The sequence below is a fragment of the Eurytemora carolleeae genome, unplaced genomic scaffold, assembly GCF_000591075.1.
Source record: "Eurytemora carolleeae unplaced genomic scaffold, Eaff_2.0 scaffold224, whole genome shotgun sequence".
Lineage (NCBI taxonomy): Eukaryota > Metazoa > Arthropoda > Copepoda > Calanoida > Temoridae > Eurytemora > Eurytemora carolleeae.
Window position 1 is genome coordinate 121276 of NW_019396123.1, and position 18360 is coordinate 139635.

Consider the following 18360-nt stretch of genomic DNA (forward strand, 5'->3'; position numbering starts at 1 on the left):
TTACTTTCTAGGTTCAGCCTCGTACAGAGTGAACCATATCTCCGGGTATATATCATGTATTTAGCAGAATTAAGCATCATTTTATTGATCCTTGTCCACTCAGAGATGGTATTAATATAATTCTGCGTGAGTAGATTAGATTGATGAATATTAAGTTGGTCAGTTCCTATATCCGATGGTACATGGAGCTTACAGTTGTAGGATGAGAGATTTCCAGAACAGGGAGAGAGAGATAAGAGTTCTAAGATTGTGAGATCATCCACATATTTAAATCTGAAGTCTGGTTGCACTAAATTAGCATTATCATTGCACTGGACCAGGTATTCAAGGACTCCCAGCAGGGTTCCCTGGGGACCTCCTCCAGGCATGTGGTAGGTAGAAGAAGTAGTTCCATTGAACTTCAATATCAAGTATCTGATTCATAGAACACCAACAGTTGAAGATATGTCTATTAATGGCTTATTAAATGATTTGGCAAAGAAAGAAACAAGTTAACAAGTTAATTAATGAGAAAATTAACTGTATAATTTCCGTACAGTCGATCTCTAAAGTTAACAAGTTAATTAATGAGAAAATTAACTGTATAATTTCCGTACAGTCGATCTCCTCAGTCTCATCCTATGTGGGTAAGCCTGTAATCAAATAAAATATTAAAAGTTTAAAGTTAACTAAGCTTCTGTAGAATATATTTATCTTAAAAACAAATTAAGATGTTAATATAGCATTGATAAAACTGTATGTATAATTGTCATACAATATATATATATTTATATATATAACATTATAAACATGTAAATCTCTTTTTTAATTGAACAATAAATTAATCATAATACTATATATTTTTACAATTGAAATGCGACTTTTCCAACAACAAAAATAGTGTGTTTTGAAAAAGAAGTTTCATAACTTATTATTGAAGTTTGGGAAACCATTTCCGAATATCGTCTTCGATTTGAAGAAATTTTAATTTTCGGAAACAAAGATACATTTATTGATACAAATTCATACTTTATTTTTTATTTTTTGTATTGTAATATTTTGATCCTTATTTGAACTTCGATCTTTGTTTTCCCGTCTACGTTCTAAGGCAAGGGACGGTGAATTATCTCTTCACAACAGGATCTTGTACTCTATAACCTCCTGATAAAGAACGTACGCTTGGACACTACAGTGCTTGATTGCTCTGCCTTCGCTTCAGTTCAGTTATTTACAATGCTTCTCACCAAGGCCCAATCAGTTCTCCGTGTTAAACAATGTCAGGCGTTCAGTACATCAGCTCTACGGAGCCAGGTTCCGGAGAAAGAACCTGTGGACGGATCTGAACCTATCCGTCCTGCTCCTGCTCAGATGGGTAAAATGACGGATATTGGAAGCCGGAAACTGTTCAGCACTGACCAGGATATGTTCCGTGAGTCTGTAAGGAAGTTTATGAGGGAGGAACTCCAACCCCAGCAGGAGAGCTTTGAAGACGCTGGACAACCAACCAGGGAATCCTGGCAGGCCATGGGGAGACAAGGTTTACTCGGAGTAAACATTTCTGCGGATATTGGAGGGATCGGAGGATCTTTTATTGATGAGATGATCGTTGCAGAGGAGCAGTCCTATGCATTTGTATCCGCTCCAGCTATGGCCCTTCACTCGACCATAGTTATGCCATACATAGCTCACTACGGAACCAAGGAACAGCAGGATCGTTATATCCCAGCTATGACTGCTGGAGATTGTATAGGATCTATAGGAATGACGGAACCTGATGCAGGTTCTGATCTCCAGGGTATTAGAACCAATGCTAAGAAAGACGGATCAGATTGGATAATAAATGGGAGTAAGATCTATATTACTAATGGTTGGCTCACAGATTTATGCGTAGTTGTTGCTAAAACTAAGATGGATGCTAAGAGAGCTGCGCATGGAGTTTCTTTATTCCTAGTAGATGCTGACACACCTGGATTTCACAAGGGTAGAAAACTCAAGAAACTTGGACTTAAGGGTCAGGATACAGCTGAACTATTCTTTGAGGATGTTCGTGTTCCAGCAAGTGCTCTGCTAGGTAAGGAGAACACTGGGTTCTATCAGCTCATGGAGCAGCTACCCCAGGAGCGTCTCCTCATTGCCGTCCACTCCATCGCTACCTCCGAGGCAGTGTTTGAGGAGACAAGAACCTGGGTGAAGCATAGAAAAGCGTTTGGTCGTCATGTATCTGATCTTCAAACTGTTCAACATAAACTAGCAGAACTCAAGACCTCTATAGCAGTGTGTAGAGCATTTATAGATCAATGTATGGAGTTACATGAACATAAGAAACTATGTGGAGAGATGGCTAGTATGGCTAAATACTGGGCAACTGATCTTGAGAACAAGGTTGCTGGGGATTGTCTTCAGCTTCATGGAGGATGGGGATTCATGTGGGAGACTAATATTGCCAAGGCCTATGCTAGCTCCAGGGTTCAGACAATCTACGGTGGAACTAATGAAATAATGAAGGAGCTTATTGCTAGGAACATAACAAAGCAATAAGCTGAAAATTTTGTTTTTATTTAATCCTTATCTTACAACCTTGTTTTTATTAACAACTATATATGTTATCTTATAGAATACAAGTTTCTTTGTTAAATCGAAGATTTTCAAATTTCTTAAGAATATAAATGTACTTTATGGAACCAATATATTTTTTTTGTCAAATATGTTTAATGTATATATTGGTTTGAAGAAAGGATGAAGAAAGAAAAGTCTGTATGTGTTTTTAAAAATAAATGAAATATAAAACAATATTATAAGGGACCAGGGGGGATAATATTAAAGATATAGAGGGACCAGGAAGTTAGAAATGGGCACCAAGTGAAAGCCTGGGTTTTTGGGATCCCGGCCAATATCCAGAGTAAAAGTCGATAATAAAAACTATAACCAACATTTTATTAAACATTACGAGGACAACACTTCCCAATTTTAACCTTTTTTTAAATCAAAATTATAATAGGAGTTCTTTTTATATTAAATCTCTCGACCGATTTCAAGACAATGTCAGGTTTTCCATTTTCGAACATATCCTGAATTTGAAACATATTGTCACGTTTTCGAGACAAAACCCACTTTCCCGTTTTTAAGTATAATCCACAATTTAAAACAAAACTCACTTTCATATCTTACAAAATAAATCACTTAAAACAAAAATTATCTTATGAAGACTACAAATTAACTTCTGAATTATTTGTAGTATCTAAGTTTCCACATTTTATCTGTTAAATTAGAGAATATGGATGATTTATTTTCAAGCATTTTAAACAAACAGTTTCCGCATTTCTAGTTAAATCTATATTGTAAGAACAAATGATATTAATATTTAGATGTCTAAATGCTTTAATGATTTTTAGTTATAAAAGGACAGTTTGTTTTATTTTCTATTTTGTTTATATTTTACCTTATCAATAAAAACTTGTTTTGTTTCGTAAATGCGTATACATGAAAATTGACATTGATGTGAATTCCGGTAATTGTCTCAAAACCAGGAAATTTTCCGAAAACGCGACATGAGCTGAAATCCGGTAATTGTTTCAAAATAGGGATATATTCGATAATGAAATCAATAATCATCAAAATCTAATTCTCACACCTTATTACTAGTTTAAAATTGACATTTATTGTTTCAAGATAAAGTTTTAACCATTTTTATAAATATATGGTGTAATCTTGTTCTACTCGTCTTGGATTTAAAGATATATACTCTTGAAAAAGATAACTATGCAGATTTGGCCCATTTCTAACACTCAGTGTTAGAAATGGGCCAAGTGTTAGTTTTGGAACTAATATCCCCTGTAGAACCACGGAAATGTTCTTTTCTTGGTTTAGACATGTTTTAAGTTGACTGGATTTACTTTTATACAGAAAGTTCAGATTCCAGGCAAAGCTGGGTTCCCAAGTTAGTTTACTGTAAAAAAATTGAAAGTAAAATTGAAGATCATATCTTTATTATTTAAGTTTAATTTTTGCATAAAATACGTTGTAATTTATAGTCTAAATTATAGATTTCACATTCATCTCTTTAAGATTAAGAATCCTTTATAAAAAGATGTTATTTCTAGTTTTGATAAAGATTGCAGAACTTGTATAAGAATGAACAGCTCCGATATGGATCGACTGTATCAGGGTGATCTAGAAAACCTTCCTCCTCTTTCAACCAAGGAACGAAACCCTGGACTTCAACTTTCAATAAATTAAATATTCTTAATTTATTTTTCTTGTTCAGAGATCAGAACTTTTGCAAGTGTTGTTTATCTTGTGTGCTGTATCTAAATATCCAATGTGGGCGCTTTTAAATTTGAGGATTTACAAAAGTTATCCATGCAGGATATGACCACCAAGGAAAATCAAAAATCATAAATCCGTAGTTCTGCATTAAGATGAGAATCAATGTTTAATCTCGATATTACCAATAAAAGTTCTGGCTTCAGGATGTGCACTCTATTGCATCCGGGCAAGGAACTAATGCAAGGAAAGTTTCAGAAGTGTACACATTTTTTGTACTGGAGTGTACTATCTTTGGGCGGAAAAGTAAACACAAGACGGATGTCACAGCCTGACATGGAATCCATTTTCACAAAAATAATCTATGAAATATTCTGGTCATAGAAAACTATTATGTGAATTTTCAAAATTATCAAAATTAAATGCTTTTAACCTCCTCGGATACTAGACGAACACTGATGCATCTCTTCTTGTTTACAAATTCCGCCCAGAGACAACTGGTTTCAATATGTACACAGAGTATACGCAACCGAAATTAACTTTCCTCGCATTAGTTCCTTGTATCCGGGTAATTTGACAGTATATTGTAAACATGCTGTCAAAAAACCTAACTATATACCTTAGAACCGAGCTTTTCCTTTCTTGTAAATAAATGTCAAAGGGACTGAAAAGGAAAAAGGAAAGGGGGTATAGGCTGAAACCTGAGAATCTCAGGAATTGAGTTAGACCCCTAAGAGTTCTATCTGATGTTCTTGTCTCGAGAAATTGACATAAAACTGTGTCAAAATTATACCACAACGTAAATATGTAAGATTTTATGTAAGATTCGTAGTATTAAACAGATCATATTCAACAAATAAGCAACCAATCTAAACCAACGATATCCCAGAGGAGCCTAAGAAACTCCAGCTTGCTCCGATCATTATTTGAATTTATTAATTTGTCATTTTTGATATATATATTTGATAATATTATTTATGCGTCCGGAACATGTCATCAGAACTCCAACCAATGGCAGTGCAGTATTATTGTCACGTGTCTCCGTCTCTATTTCGTGACAAGTACACTGCACTGCCATTAGATGGAGTTCTGGTCACGTGATACGGACGTATATCTTACATTTATACGTTTTGGTATAATTTTGACACCGTTTTATGTCACTTTCTAGAGACAGGAACATCAGATAGATGTCTTATAGGTATCCGTCTGTATTTAGTGAGCAGTACACTGCACTGCCATTAGATGGAGTTCTGGTCACGTGATACGGACGTATATCTTACATTCATACGTTTTGGTATAATTTTGACACCGTTTTATGTCACTTTCTAGAGACAGGAACATCAGATAGATGTCTTATAGGTATCGTTCAACTCATGAGATTCTCAGGTTTCAGCCTACACCACCATTCATTTTTCCTTTACAGTCCCTTTAATGAAGTTTGGATTTGTCGAGTGGAAATACAGGATGGATTTATTATAGGTCGTCCGTATCTTCACCAGCTCTACCTTCACGGATATGGTTCTAGAGAGAAATATTCTCATGGAACACGTTTATCCTAAACTCAAGGATTACTGCAGGGATAGATATGGGATTGAATTCCAGGTAGGAATCAAACTAGATGGAGAAGAAAATTATCTTAGAAGAAATCGTATTTTTGGAATTCAATATCTTCTAGGTTTATAAATATATAAATATTTCTATTTGTATGTAAAGTTTTTACAGTTTATAAATATTAATAATTCTAGATAATTATAGCTTTTGAATATTTTAGATATCAGTTATCTCTTGGTATTTCTAGATTTGGAATCTCTATATAAAGGAATTGAGTCTTTGTCACAAACTATGAATTTCTAATCCCTATATCTTTGCAATCCAATGCCGTAGACCTTAGATATTTCAAACTATGAATTCTGTTAGATGACAGAATCTAAGTTTGAAATATCAAAGGTTTACACCATCAGGAGGAAAAAATATATGCATTATAAAATCAGAGTTTGGTACAAAGACTTAATTCCTTTGACTTGTCTGTCTGTTTGTTTGTATCCAATAAACGTCAAAACGGGGCTGAACCGATCGGGCCCAAATTTTGTGTAGGACCTACCGTGACCCTGCAGGAAAGGTTTATAAATGAGCCAAATTAAAAAATTGTGTTAAAAAGTTTTTCATTTTGTAAAATTTTGAAAATGCGCAAAAAAATATTATAAAATCCACAAACTTTTTTGTTTTTGTTTTATACTGTACAAAGAGAGAGGCTCACAGATAAACCCACAAATAAATGTTGAAATAGAAGAAGCCCAGTATTTTAGATATCAGTTATCTCTGGGTATTTCTAGATTTGAAATATTTTAGTATCAGTTATCTGTGGATATTTCTAGATTAGGAATACTTTAGTTATCAGTTATTTCTGGGTATTTCTAGATTTTAAATATTTTAGATATCTTTTATCTCTTGGTATTTCTAGATTTGACATATTTTAGATATCTCCTTTATCTCTTGGTATTTCTAGAATTGAAATATTCTAGATATCCTTTATCTCTTGGTATTTCTAGAATTGAAATATTTTAGTTATCAGTTATCTCTGGGTATTTCTAGATTTGAAATATTTGAGATATCCTTTATCTCTTGGTATTTCTATAATTAAAATATTTTAGTTATCAGTTATCTCTTAGTATTTCTAGATTTGAAATATTTTAGTTATCTGATATCTCTGATATCAGATAACTAAAATATGGATATCAGTTTTCTCTGGGTATTTCTAGATTTGTAATAAATTCTAGATATCAGTTATCTCTAAATAAATCTAGATAGAAAACATTAAATTACTTTCTACTTACATACAGTTCAAGGCTTACTCAATATCAAGTCTAAGTATATTCTAGGTAAACTTAATGTTTACTTCAGGTGTACTTGAAGTTCAATCAAGGTTTGAAATTTACTTAAAGGGAGTGTTCATGGAAAATAAAAGGGGGTATAGGCTTACGGCGGAAAAAAAGAGCTTTTGATCGCAACTGATACTTCTATCTGTTGCGTCTATAAGGAGAAAATTGCTAAAAACTACTCATTTTGAAGAATCAATGAAGAACGTAGCGTCCATACAAATCAGACAGTTGCAACATTCTACTCGAATCGTAAAATAATCAATCTAATTCCAAACAAATCATTCGGATATTACAACTAATAGTAGTCGATTATTTTTCGACTCATTCGTGTATAGTTAATATTATATAAGATTTTTGATTTTTTTAAATAATATTTCGCTGGCGCTGGATTTTCGAACATTCCTGGAAGATATGAAAATGTCGTCTTCATTATCAAAAATCCTCGAAACAGGAGTAAATGTTTTCAAAATAAAAAGAAATATATTATGAAATGTCAAGAATATATATATGCGCCGAAAAATTATCGATGATTATTGGTTGTAATATCTGAATGATTTGTTTGGAATTAAATATTTTTTTTACGATCCGAGTTGAATGTTGCAACTTTCTGAATTTGTATGGACCCTACGTTCTTCGGTATGAGTCGTTTTTTTTTACAATTTTCTCCATATAGACACAACATGTAGAAGTAAGATTAATAGCGATCAAAAGCGCTTATTTTTGTCCGTAAGCCTATACCCCCTTTCGTTTTTCGTGAACACTCCCTTTAAGATTTATTTGAAGTTTGCTCTAGGTTTACTCAAAGTTTACTTGAGATTTACTAATCAAAATTTACTAGAAGTTTACTCAAGGTTTATTGGAGGTTTACTCAAAGTTTGTTTGAAGTTTAATCAACGTATGAAGCTTACCCAAGGTTCGAAGTTTACTAAAGGTTTGAAGCTTACTCTTAAGGTTTAAAGTTTACACAAGGTTTGAAGTTTACTAAAGGTTTGAAGTTACTAAAGGTTGGTTTGAAGTTTACTAAATTTTTGAAGTTTACTAAAGGTTTGAAGTTTACTAAAGGTTTCAAGTTTACTCAAGGTTTGAAGTTTACTCAAAGTTTGAAGTTTACTAAAGGGTTTCTTGAAGTTAACTCAAAGTTTACTTAAGTTTTACCCAAGGTTAACTTAAAGTTTACTCAAAGATCACTTTAAGTTTAGGATAGGTTTGCCAGAGGTTTACTCAAAGTTTTTTTTGAAGTTTACTCAAGGTTTACTTGAAGTTTAGGATAGGCTTGCCAAGATTTACTCAAAGTTTTTTTGAAGTTTACTCAAGGTTACTTGAAGTTTAGGATAGATTTGCCAGAGGTTTACTCAAAGTTTTCTTGAAGTTTACTCAAAATTTACTTGAAGTTCAGGATAAGTTTCCCAGAGGTGTACTTAAGCTATTTAAGCTTTCCCAACAATTAACTTTTATTTAAGTTTCTTTTTTAAATCTGAATTTCTCCTGGTATATTCAGAGCTGTGTATGGCGGAACTGGAAAACTGTCAGAAACTTTCAATAGGTAGATTAGTTTTCCATCCTAGCTCCACAACTTGAACTAGATCTTGATATATCCGGGCTTGATATCTACATTTTACAGATTCTATATCTATCTTGCTCGAAATTAACCATTAAAATAGTTTTGCTTATAAAATGAAAAAAAAACGGAAAATAAAAATGTCACTAAGACAAGAACTTTTTCTGGAATATTGCATTACTTTATATGAGTGCTGTCTTTACTGGATGAATTTCAACACGGGGAAAAATTAACAATTGTCAAAAAATTGTAAAAAAACGTTTTTTGATATTTTTAAAAAATTTTATCAGTTTTAACATTAGAGCTTGTATTAAACTGAAAATGTAAAAAAAAAAAAAAACTAGTTTTCCTGTTTTCAGGACCAAACTTTATATATTTCGGGGGACAAAAATATGGATACAGACCTATTCCATCGTATATTCCCACCAAGGTAAGAACTTGGCCTAAACTTATTTTTTAACCAAAAATTTTAGTTACAGTGAGATATAAAGGGTGAACCTAAAAAAACCCACACATATTACAAATTCTTCTCTAATTGTTTGATGCATTATGATTCAAACAGTTTTATTGGATATATTTTAGTGGTTACATATATATTTTAGTATTTGGAAACTTTTAGTAGTCTTCCTTCTGGATTTGACGGCCTTCTTTGTCTATAACAGCTCGTAGTCGGTGGGGCAGAGAAGCCATCAAATGTCTACATAGAGCCTTATCATCGTCAATCTCTCTCCATGCTGCAATGATGGCTTTCTTCAGCTGTTAGTCATTAGAGCATTATTTTTCAGCAACCTTTCCCTTAAGAATACTCCAAACATTTTCTTTTGGCCATAAGTAGTGATTTTGGCACTGAAATCAGTATTGATGATCTTTCCCCACTTTCTGTCATTCCTCACTCTTCTCCCATAAACACTAAGGAACATCCTTGCACACTCCACACGCCTCTCCTTATGCTCACCTGACATTTTCTGTACTTTATACTTGTGGTATGCCTTATATCCATATTTTTTCATGATTCTTACAACTGATGTTTGAGAGACTCCAACTCTTTTAGAAACAGACCGGGTGCTCCTGCGTTCCTTAATGTTCATCAGTCTCTTCACCTGGATGTTCTTTCTTCCTGGAACAGAGGGTGATCAGCACAGAACCCATGCATTGCAAACTTCTTCTTCTGGTAGACAACAAAGCATCTCCGGCTTTCTTTTTTGATTGCATTTATTGTGTCAGGACCGGGGACTGCACCAATATACAGCCACTTTATTATTTTACCATCACTGGCATGTGGCTTTTTCTGGAGATAGGTCTCTATCTGTGATTTCAAGATGGATTTAAGCTTTTTATCCATTTTTTCTTGGTAAATCCACGATCAACTGGTCCCGAAATAATAGTTTTGCGAATTTTCATCCATTATTAAATGGATTTTCTTAGTAATAATCCAAAAAATCCGTTTTGTGTGGTTTTTTAGGTTCACCCTTTATATAAAAGTTTTAAAAAATTGAACTGCAGCATTTGGTTTGAGAAAAAGGATTATAGATTATAATATTTGTTTTCTTAATGCACAATGCACACACATCGTTTCAATATAAATCTTTAGCGATCTGAAATAAGTGATCGGCGTTTTTTAGCTTAAGATTTCTATAGTTTTAATTTTAAAAGATCATCTGCAATATTAGATAAACGTCCTGAATATTATGGTGTATGTTTCTACAAGGAGTTTGATGAGATCCTGGTTGTGTTGGAGAAGATGGGTATGAATGTAGATGTTCTCAGGAAATGGTATAAACCTGACACTAACTCCAATCCGCCTCTAAATATTCTTCAACCTATAGATTCATATCTAGGTATGAGCAGAGATATGGCACAAGTCTTCAAACATAAATGCACAACGCTATACAATCGTAAAGGGATATAATAGTCAAAGGAAAACTTTAAAAATTGGATATGGTCGGGAAAAAAAATCAAATAGTCAAAATCAATTTATGTAATGTTATGTAGTAACTTACTGTTAGAATATCAACGTTATAACGGTTTATCATTTTCAAACCTCCGAAACAAACTATACTCTTTAAATTTTTTTTCAAATTGATATCATTCTAAACTTTAAAGATAAGAAGTAAGTCATCTCGTTTACTTTATTTCTAGAAAACTTCCTGAACCGTTCACAACCTCAGCTCCAGGTACAGGATGCAAACCAGTGGTGGAAAGTACTCCTGGAGCTGCAGAACTTGCTCAGGATAGGGGCTAAAAACCTACACACAAACGGACTTTTCTCACAAGTAAAATATTTTTCTGGAATTTCTAAAAATAATTTGAAATTTTCTAACAAGTTTAAAAACTAATACTGAGAAATATTTTTAATTTTTTTTTTAAAATCTCTTAATGGGACTGCAGCAGTAATTACGAAGGATTAAAATATCAGAGTTTGGGGCCAGAACTCAGTTCATTTATTATGCCTCTATTGCAAAAATCCGTACGGCGCACTTAAATAGAAGAATCAAAGTTGAAAGGTTATCAGATTGAAAAATATGAATATATCTGTCTTTTTTTACTCAGACAAAAGTTATAAGACTGACCCCGCATGGAGGGTCACTTAACATTATAAAGACAACCCTATTCATAAAATAAACTTCAAGTTTCTGAATCAAGGATTTCCTAAACTGTTCCTGTAAACTAGGAACAGCTGCAGAACTATCTGATGTCTGTAACAGAGAGGGAGGTGAGGAAAGGATGTATTAATGTAAACAATTTCAAGGATCATGTTATTGTTTACACCAGGATAATAAACAATATAAATCTGCAGTACACTAAGAAAGCAGGAGCGTATGTTGATTTAGGTAAGAATTGATTACTCGCTTCGAATCAATTTTTTTAAATTCAAATTTCTTTGCTACCTGATGGTGTACACTTTTGAACTGGCAGATTAATAGCTGAAATATCAAAGGTATACAATATAATATATATATATGTTGCAAAGATATCAACACTTTTGAATTTTAGTTTGAGGCAAGTAATCAGATCCTTTTCATTTTTTAAATTGGTTCTAAAGAAAGTTTTTTTTAACTTTAACATTTTTTATCTAAGTTGAGAAAACTGTGGACCAGGAATCAGCTAGGCTCCTTTCAAACCTCAGGTAAAGGTATATCAAAGAAATATGGAACACATGTATGATTTAGTTAAATGAGTAATATTTTTATCAATTTTTACTTCAAATATTATATATTGGTATCGAGAAAAAATTGTCAAAACTGAAATGAAAAGCAAGTGAATTTAATCTTTGCAAAAAACTCTAATTTTCTAATCCCTATATATTTAGAACCTTTTATATTCTAAACTTAGATTATTTGATTCGTAGTTTGAAATATGCAAGGGCTACGACATAGGGTTGCATAGATATAGGGATTAGAAAATCAGAGTTTATGGCAAAAACTTAATTCCTTTCTTTCTTTTATTCTAATCTCAATCACTTTAGAGATGTTGAGGTGAGAGCAAAAATGGAAAAGGAAGGAGGAATATCCAGGTATAAAATAAAGCACTGAAAATAGGGTTTAAAAATATTGTTTTTTTTCTTTCGGTTGATTAGACGGTTTGAGATCGAATGGATTGGTCGGGACGGACTATCTCCGGATACTCATGAGAAATATCTGAATGAGTTCGTAAACCATTTCTACAAGAGTGTTATGAAGCTGGTAGACCGGGGGATGAGGAAGGAGAGGTTGATCTCGCAGGATGAATCCTTGATTGAGATCATCTCTCATCTTCATTTATGTCGGAGATCCAATTATCTATTCCTTGGAAGAGAAACAGAGATATCAGTCCTCCAGAGGTACCTCTCAGGGTCCAGTAGAGACCCCTTCCTGGTGTTTGGGGAACCTGGAGCTGGAAAAACTGCATTTATCTCTAGAGTGTACGCCGGAATAGAAAGTAAACTTTTCTTCAGATAAAAAAAGATAACTTTTATAAAGTTCCGCATCAAAGATTTGCTGTTCAGGATCGAACGATGATGTAAAAATCTGCAGATTCTGTGGTTCTACTCCATCCAGCTCATCCGTCCTTACTCTTCTAACTTCATTAATACAACAGGTTATTAAAATATTAAATTACACAAGATAGAAATATAAAAAAATATATTTTTAGTTATCTTACAATCTGTCTCTCCCGTTCTCCAATATACCATCAGACATAGTTCCTATAGCAGAATACTTTAAGGTTAGGTTTTAATAACAAACTTGAGACAACTGGTCACTGAAACTATTATATAGTTTGAGAGAACAGATCAGGTAGTTTTTTAATAATATGATATAATAACGGATTTGTTTAGAGTTCTTTTAGTAGATAGATTTATTTTGACATTTGATGATTAGATAGGGGGAATTTATTTATACCTTTAATAATTAGATATGTTGGATTTATTTGGACATTTGATGATTAGAGAGGGTGGATTTATTTAAACCTTTAATAATTAGATAGGTTGGATTTATTTGGACATTTGATGATAAGATAGTGTGGATTTATTTGGACATTTGATGATAAGATAGGGTGGATTTGTTTAGACCTGTAATGATAAGATAGGGTGGATTTGTTTAGACCTTTAATGACTAGAAAGGGTGGAGTTATTTGGACATTTAATAATAAAATAGGGTGGATTTGTTTAGACCTATGATGATAAAATAGGGTGGCTTTGTTTAGACCTTTTGTGATTAGAAAGGATAGATTTGTTTAAACCTTTAATGATTAGTAAGGGAAGATTTGTTCAAACCTTTAATGATAAGATAGGGTGGATTTGTTTGGACATTTTATGATAAGAAAGAGTGGATTTGTTTAAACCTTTAATGATAAGATAGGGCGGATTTGTTTAAATCTATAATGATAAGATAGGGCGGATTTGTTTAAATCTATATAATGATAAGATAGGGCGGATTTGTTTAAATCTATAATGATAAGATAGGGCGGATTTGTTTAAATCTATAGTGATAAGATAGGGTGGATTTGTTTAAATCTATAATGATAAGATAGGGTGGATTTGTTTAGACCTTTTATGATTAGTAAGGATGGACTTGTTTGGACCTTTAATGATTAGATAGGGTGGATTTGTAAAATCCCTTCTATTTGATAATGAGATTGGGCGGATCAGTTTTTAAGCTCCAGAGCAACAATTCCCTTTTTAAGGCTCACCCTGTACCCTGTTTTTCAAGATTGTCTATTAAATATTAAACTTTAGGCTTTACTGAACCTGAGTTCGAACAGTTCTCAACTTTATATCATACTGGATGGAGTAGAAGAGCTTCAAGGTTGGGTTGAATTAGAAACCTGGATACCAAACCCACTTCCGGAGAATTGTAAACTTATTTTTTCCACCTCTAAACCTGCTCCAGGTATGGGTCTAACTATAGGGATCAAACATAAGTTTAAGTAAAATAATAAAGGTGAATCCAGAACTGTTTTTAACCAGTTGGAGAAACTAGTTCCAGATGAGAATCGTCTTGAAATTAAGGTAAGGAGGTTATGTCGGATGAGTTAAAAAAAGTTCCTATCACTCTGTTTCCTAGGAGTTGGGTTCAGATCTGGGTTGGAAAATGGTTGAGATGTGTTTAAACCAGGAGAAAAGAGCTCTTACAAGTTATCATCAGAGATTAGTCACTAGTTCAATAGAGGCAGATAAATAATGATATTAAAAAAATAGTCAGTAGATTTATATATATATATTAAATACAAAGTTATTAAATATTTAGTCTTGTTCTCTTCCTTTGTTCTGCAACCTCATCATTGCAGAAGTTAGGACCTGGAGAAGCTACGCTAAACCTGAAGATACTTTCCTTGCAGGTTCATTTATTTAAAGTTATTTTTAATCGTCAGCAATGTCTTCTTTAAAATAATATACATGCTTAAAGAGAGAGACCGGCTAGACATGGTGGTAAGCTGAAAGTGCAGTATTGTAGAGAAAAAAAAATAGGATTCATTTAATATAAATATTTTTACGGCGCTACGACATCTGCTCTATTTCCATTTGCTCTATGGCCATTTGCTCTAGTTCCATTTGATCTATCAAGTCATTTGCTCTATATTTAATAATCTGCTCTATACCTCATTTGCTCTATGACTAAACACGTCATTTGCTCTATAACCTAAAAATACACTATAAAATAGATTTTATTGGAGTTCGATATGCGGAAATTTTTTAGAAAATTTGCAAATCATTTAAACTTGCAGTTTTAATAATCATTAAAACTTGCAGTTTTAATCTGTTCTTCAAAGTTCATTTTGACAGTGCGACTGCTCAATAATAGGAGGAGTAAAAAAAACCTAATGTGTGATGGTTTTCTAAGAGAAGAAGGTCTGCATGGTGCATCAAAAAGTTCATGATGCTAGGGTAAATGCTGTAGATCTTCTTTCTCCTGGTTGTTCTTCTAGGAAGCAATACTCAAATCACAAGGAAATGTTAATATTTAACTTGGTATCTCGCTATGCACACAAATACCAGACAAACAAAACCAGGAAGTTGGCGGAATAATGAAGAATTGTAACATGTTTTATGTATCTTAGACATAGCAATACGTAGTTTTAATATGATAGGATATTTGTAAAATATGTTTATAGAGCAAATGAGTAATGACGTGTTTACTCATAGAGCAAATGTTGAGTAGAGTAACTGGACCAAGACAGTCATAAAAATGTTTATGCAGCAAATGACGTGTTATGTCATAGATCAATTGACGTATAGAGCAGATTACATATAGAGCAAACGTCGTGATCTATGAGCTATAGAGCAAATGGAACTAAAGCAAATGGCCGTAGAGCAAATGGAATTAGAGCAGATGTCGTAGCGCCAATTTTACGGTGCACAATTGTTATGTCGGGTCCGGGTTATTAAATAATTGTAAAAAATGTTTCTTCTGCTGGCTAAAACAACTGGTGAAATATTATGAACGACCTTAAGCTTGTATTTTAAAACTGTACACCGTAAAAATGTCTCATTGGTATCAAATAAATCCTAAAGTTTGTCTCTACTGCACTTTCAGCTCAACTACCATGTCTAGCCGGTCTCTCCCTTTAAATTAGGAAATATCAACCTCGGGATCTCGATGCTCTTACAGAGAATAGAAGAAAGGCATGGTTGGAACTTTGTATCCAGGAGCCTTGGATATCTTACTGCAGCTAAGGTATATATTTAGCTTTGTATCCAGGTACTTTGGATACCCCACTTCAGCTAAGGTTTATACTTACTTTATATCCTGGTTCAATATATATCTAAGAGAAGCTAATGTATTTTTAACCTTGTATCCAGGTGCATAAACTCTACCGCTTTAGACTGGATTATCAGAGTCTGAGATTGAAGATCTAATATCCTTGGATGATCGAGTTCTGGAGGATATCTATCAGTATCATCTACCTCCTGTCAGACGAATTCCTCCTTTGCTCTGGACTAGGCTGAGAGCTGACCTACCAGGATACTTGGCGGACACACAGGCAGACGGGATTATTGTTCTTAAGTGGTATCATCGACTCTTTAGGAAAACACCCCCCCCCCAAAAAAAAAAAGTATATTTTTTGATGATTCAAAATATATTTTGAATATTCAGTTTAAGCTAAAGTTTTGATTTACTTTTATGATTTAGCCTAAACTTATGTTATAAAGTCAAGGTTGGGTTTCATTCAGGACTGCAGCTAGCTCCAGGTATCTCAGACCTGAAAGAGAAACTATAGAAATCCATTCGCTTCTAGCAGATTACTTTCTTGGTAGGATTGATACATATATAAAAAACTAAAAACCAACCTCCCTTTGAATGTTCAGGAACTTTTGGAGGAGGAGTTTCTAAACCCTTCCAGTATACGGAGTTACAAAGACACAGGTTCAATCTCAAATCCAAGGTTGGTTCAGGAATAGATTAAGATAAATATAATTAGACTAAAGTTAAAGTAACTAAGTTCTTGATACAAACGCTGTTTTTTAATTACAATATCTGTGCAACCCAACGTAATTCAAACTGTAAATTCTGTTAGATCAAATAATCTAAGTCTGAAATAGGACAGGTTTACAGGTTTACAGGTTTACACCATCGAAAAGATAAAGTGTTTGGAAAATCAGCATTTGGGGCAAAAACTCAGTTTCTTTACCTGAAAGTGTTGTGAAAGGAAAAAATCAAAACTTGTTTCTAGGATGCCACAGCTGATAGACAAGTTCCAACAATGCCACTCATCTACAGTCGAGGATATCATTCTACTCAGGGTTCAGAATCTCCTGACCCTGACTCCAGGAGTAGTTTCAGATACCCTGTTAGATATAACCTCAGAAAACTGTCTGAGCTTCCATATCATCTAGTTCGAAGCCGGAGGTTTGTTATTATTTACTCTTGGTTTTCTGTTTTTTTTTACGAATCTTAGTTTAGGTTTCAAGATCTGTTTAGAGTCTGTCTGTTTAATTATCAATGGATTCACACAAAGGTTTGTAATCATTTTAAACTAATATTTCATGTTTTTATCCTGTGTTATTTAGATACAAGGATGCTCTCTGGACTCCGTTCTATCAGATTACAAGGTTGCACAGGAAACCCTAATCAAACTAAACTCTCCAGGTTTTCATTACACTTTTAATTAAAAAATGTGATAATTCTTGAAGTAAAGTATTTAAAAGTGAGAATGTAAGTAGAAATAAACAGAACTTTACAAATTTGCAATCTTTAAATCAATGTCTAGAACTCTGTTAAAAATGATGGCGCTTAGCTCGAAATCAAATATGTTCATAATTTTTTAATTTGAGGTTTAACTTCTTAAATCAGAGAAGGTTGTCGATTCGTTTTTCCAATGAGGTAGATCAACGTCTAAAGTTGATCCGTCGTTGGGGAAATGAATCATCTGAGCGCTAAAGTCAATTTTATAGATACAAAAGTGTTTTGCCCTCATGATATATTCATTATTTTATCTTTCAAGTTCACGACTTAACTCGGGACGACGGGACTCCAGCTTCATTCTTCATCATCCTGATATCTGTATCCTTTCCAGCTCCTTTCTTCATCATCCTGATATCTGTATCCTTTCCAGCTCCTTTCTTCATCATCCTGATATCTGTATCCTTTCCAGATCCTTTCTTCATCATCCTGATATCTGTATCCTTTCCAGATCCTTTCTTTATATTCCTTATTTTATCTTTCAAGCTCACGACGGGACTCGGAGAGAACTAAACTTGGTGAGAAACAGTTTAGTCCTGGGAGGAAGAGTTCTCAAGACTAATCCTGACATGTTGGCTCCTCAGCTTTTAGGACGGTTACTCCCGGAGCGGAGTAGGACGAATATAGGGGTTCTTCTCCAACAATGTGAATCACTAGCTCCAGCAAATAACGCTTTATGTAAGTTTCTTTTATTCAATATCCTACTTAGATTTATATTTTACAACCTGTTAAATATAAACAACTTCGAATGTTGTCTGAAGAATGATTTAAAAAATAGTTTAAACTGTTGTAAAGTGCCTGCTTACCACTGCCTTCATTCTCCGGGTGGTTCTCTTAAAATCTGCCTTGAAGGAAGTAAATTCGCTGTCTTTGATATCAGGTAGAGTATAGAGCTATGAAATATCTAAATATTTGGTAGAAGCTGATCAATCTCTTGTTTGGTTTCAGAATATCAGCGGACAGAAGATATTTGTATTCAATATCCAACCAGGGAATAATTCAACCAACAGAAAGTGTATAA

At 33.6% G+C, this 18360-nt stretch overlaps 2 protein-coding genes across 2 annotated transcripts; both read left to right on the forward strand.

Moving 5' to 3' along the window:
- Positions 1-1129: 1129 nt before the first annotated feature.
- On the forward strand, positions 1130-2682 carry LOC111695631 (long-chain specific acyl-CoA dehydrogenase, mitochondrial). The gene has a single exon (XM_023465015.1). It carries the CDS (start codon positions 1213-1215, stop codon positions 2515-2517), a length of 1305 nt encoding a protein of 434 aa, XP_023320783.1. The 5' UTR covers positions 1130-1212; the 3' UTR covers positions 2518-2682.
- Positions 2683-5757: 3075 nt separating this feature from the next.
- LOC111695619 (NACHT and WD repeat domain-containing protein 2) lies at positions 5758-18360 on the forward strand. Its single transcript, XM_023465001.1, has 23 exons — positions 5758-5844; positions 9039-9109; positions 9731-9808; positions 10333-10517; positions 10819-10952; positions 11351-11510; positions 11758-11806; positions 12146-12193; positions 12257-12597; positions 12665-12756; positions 12811-12882; positions 13895-14048; positions 14100-14167; positions 14223-14327; positions 15982-16166; positions 16331-16410; positions 16466-16542; positions 16831-17006; positions 17061-17115; positions 17168-17246; positions 17826-18017; positions 18135-18219; positions 18288-18360. Exons 1-23 carry the CDS (start codon positions 5758-5760, stop codon positions 18358-18360), a joined length of 2646 nt encoding a protein of 881 aa, XP_023320769.1.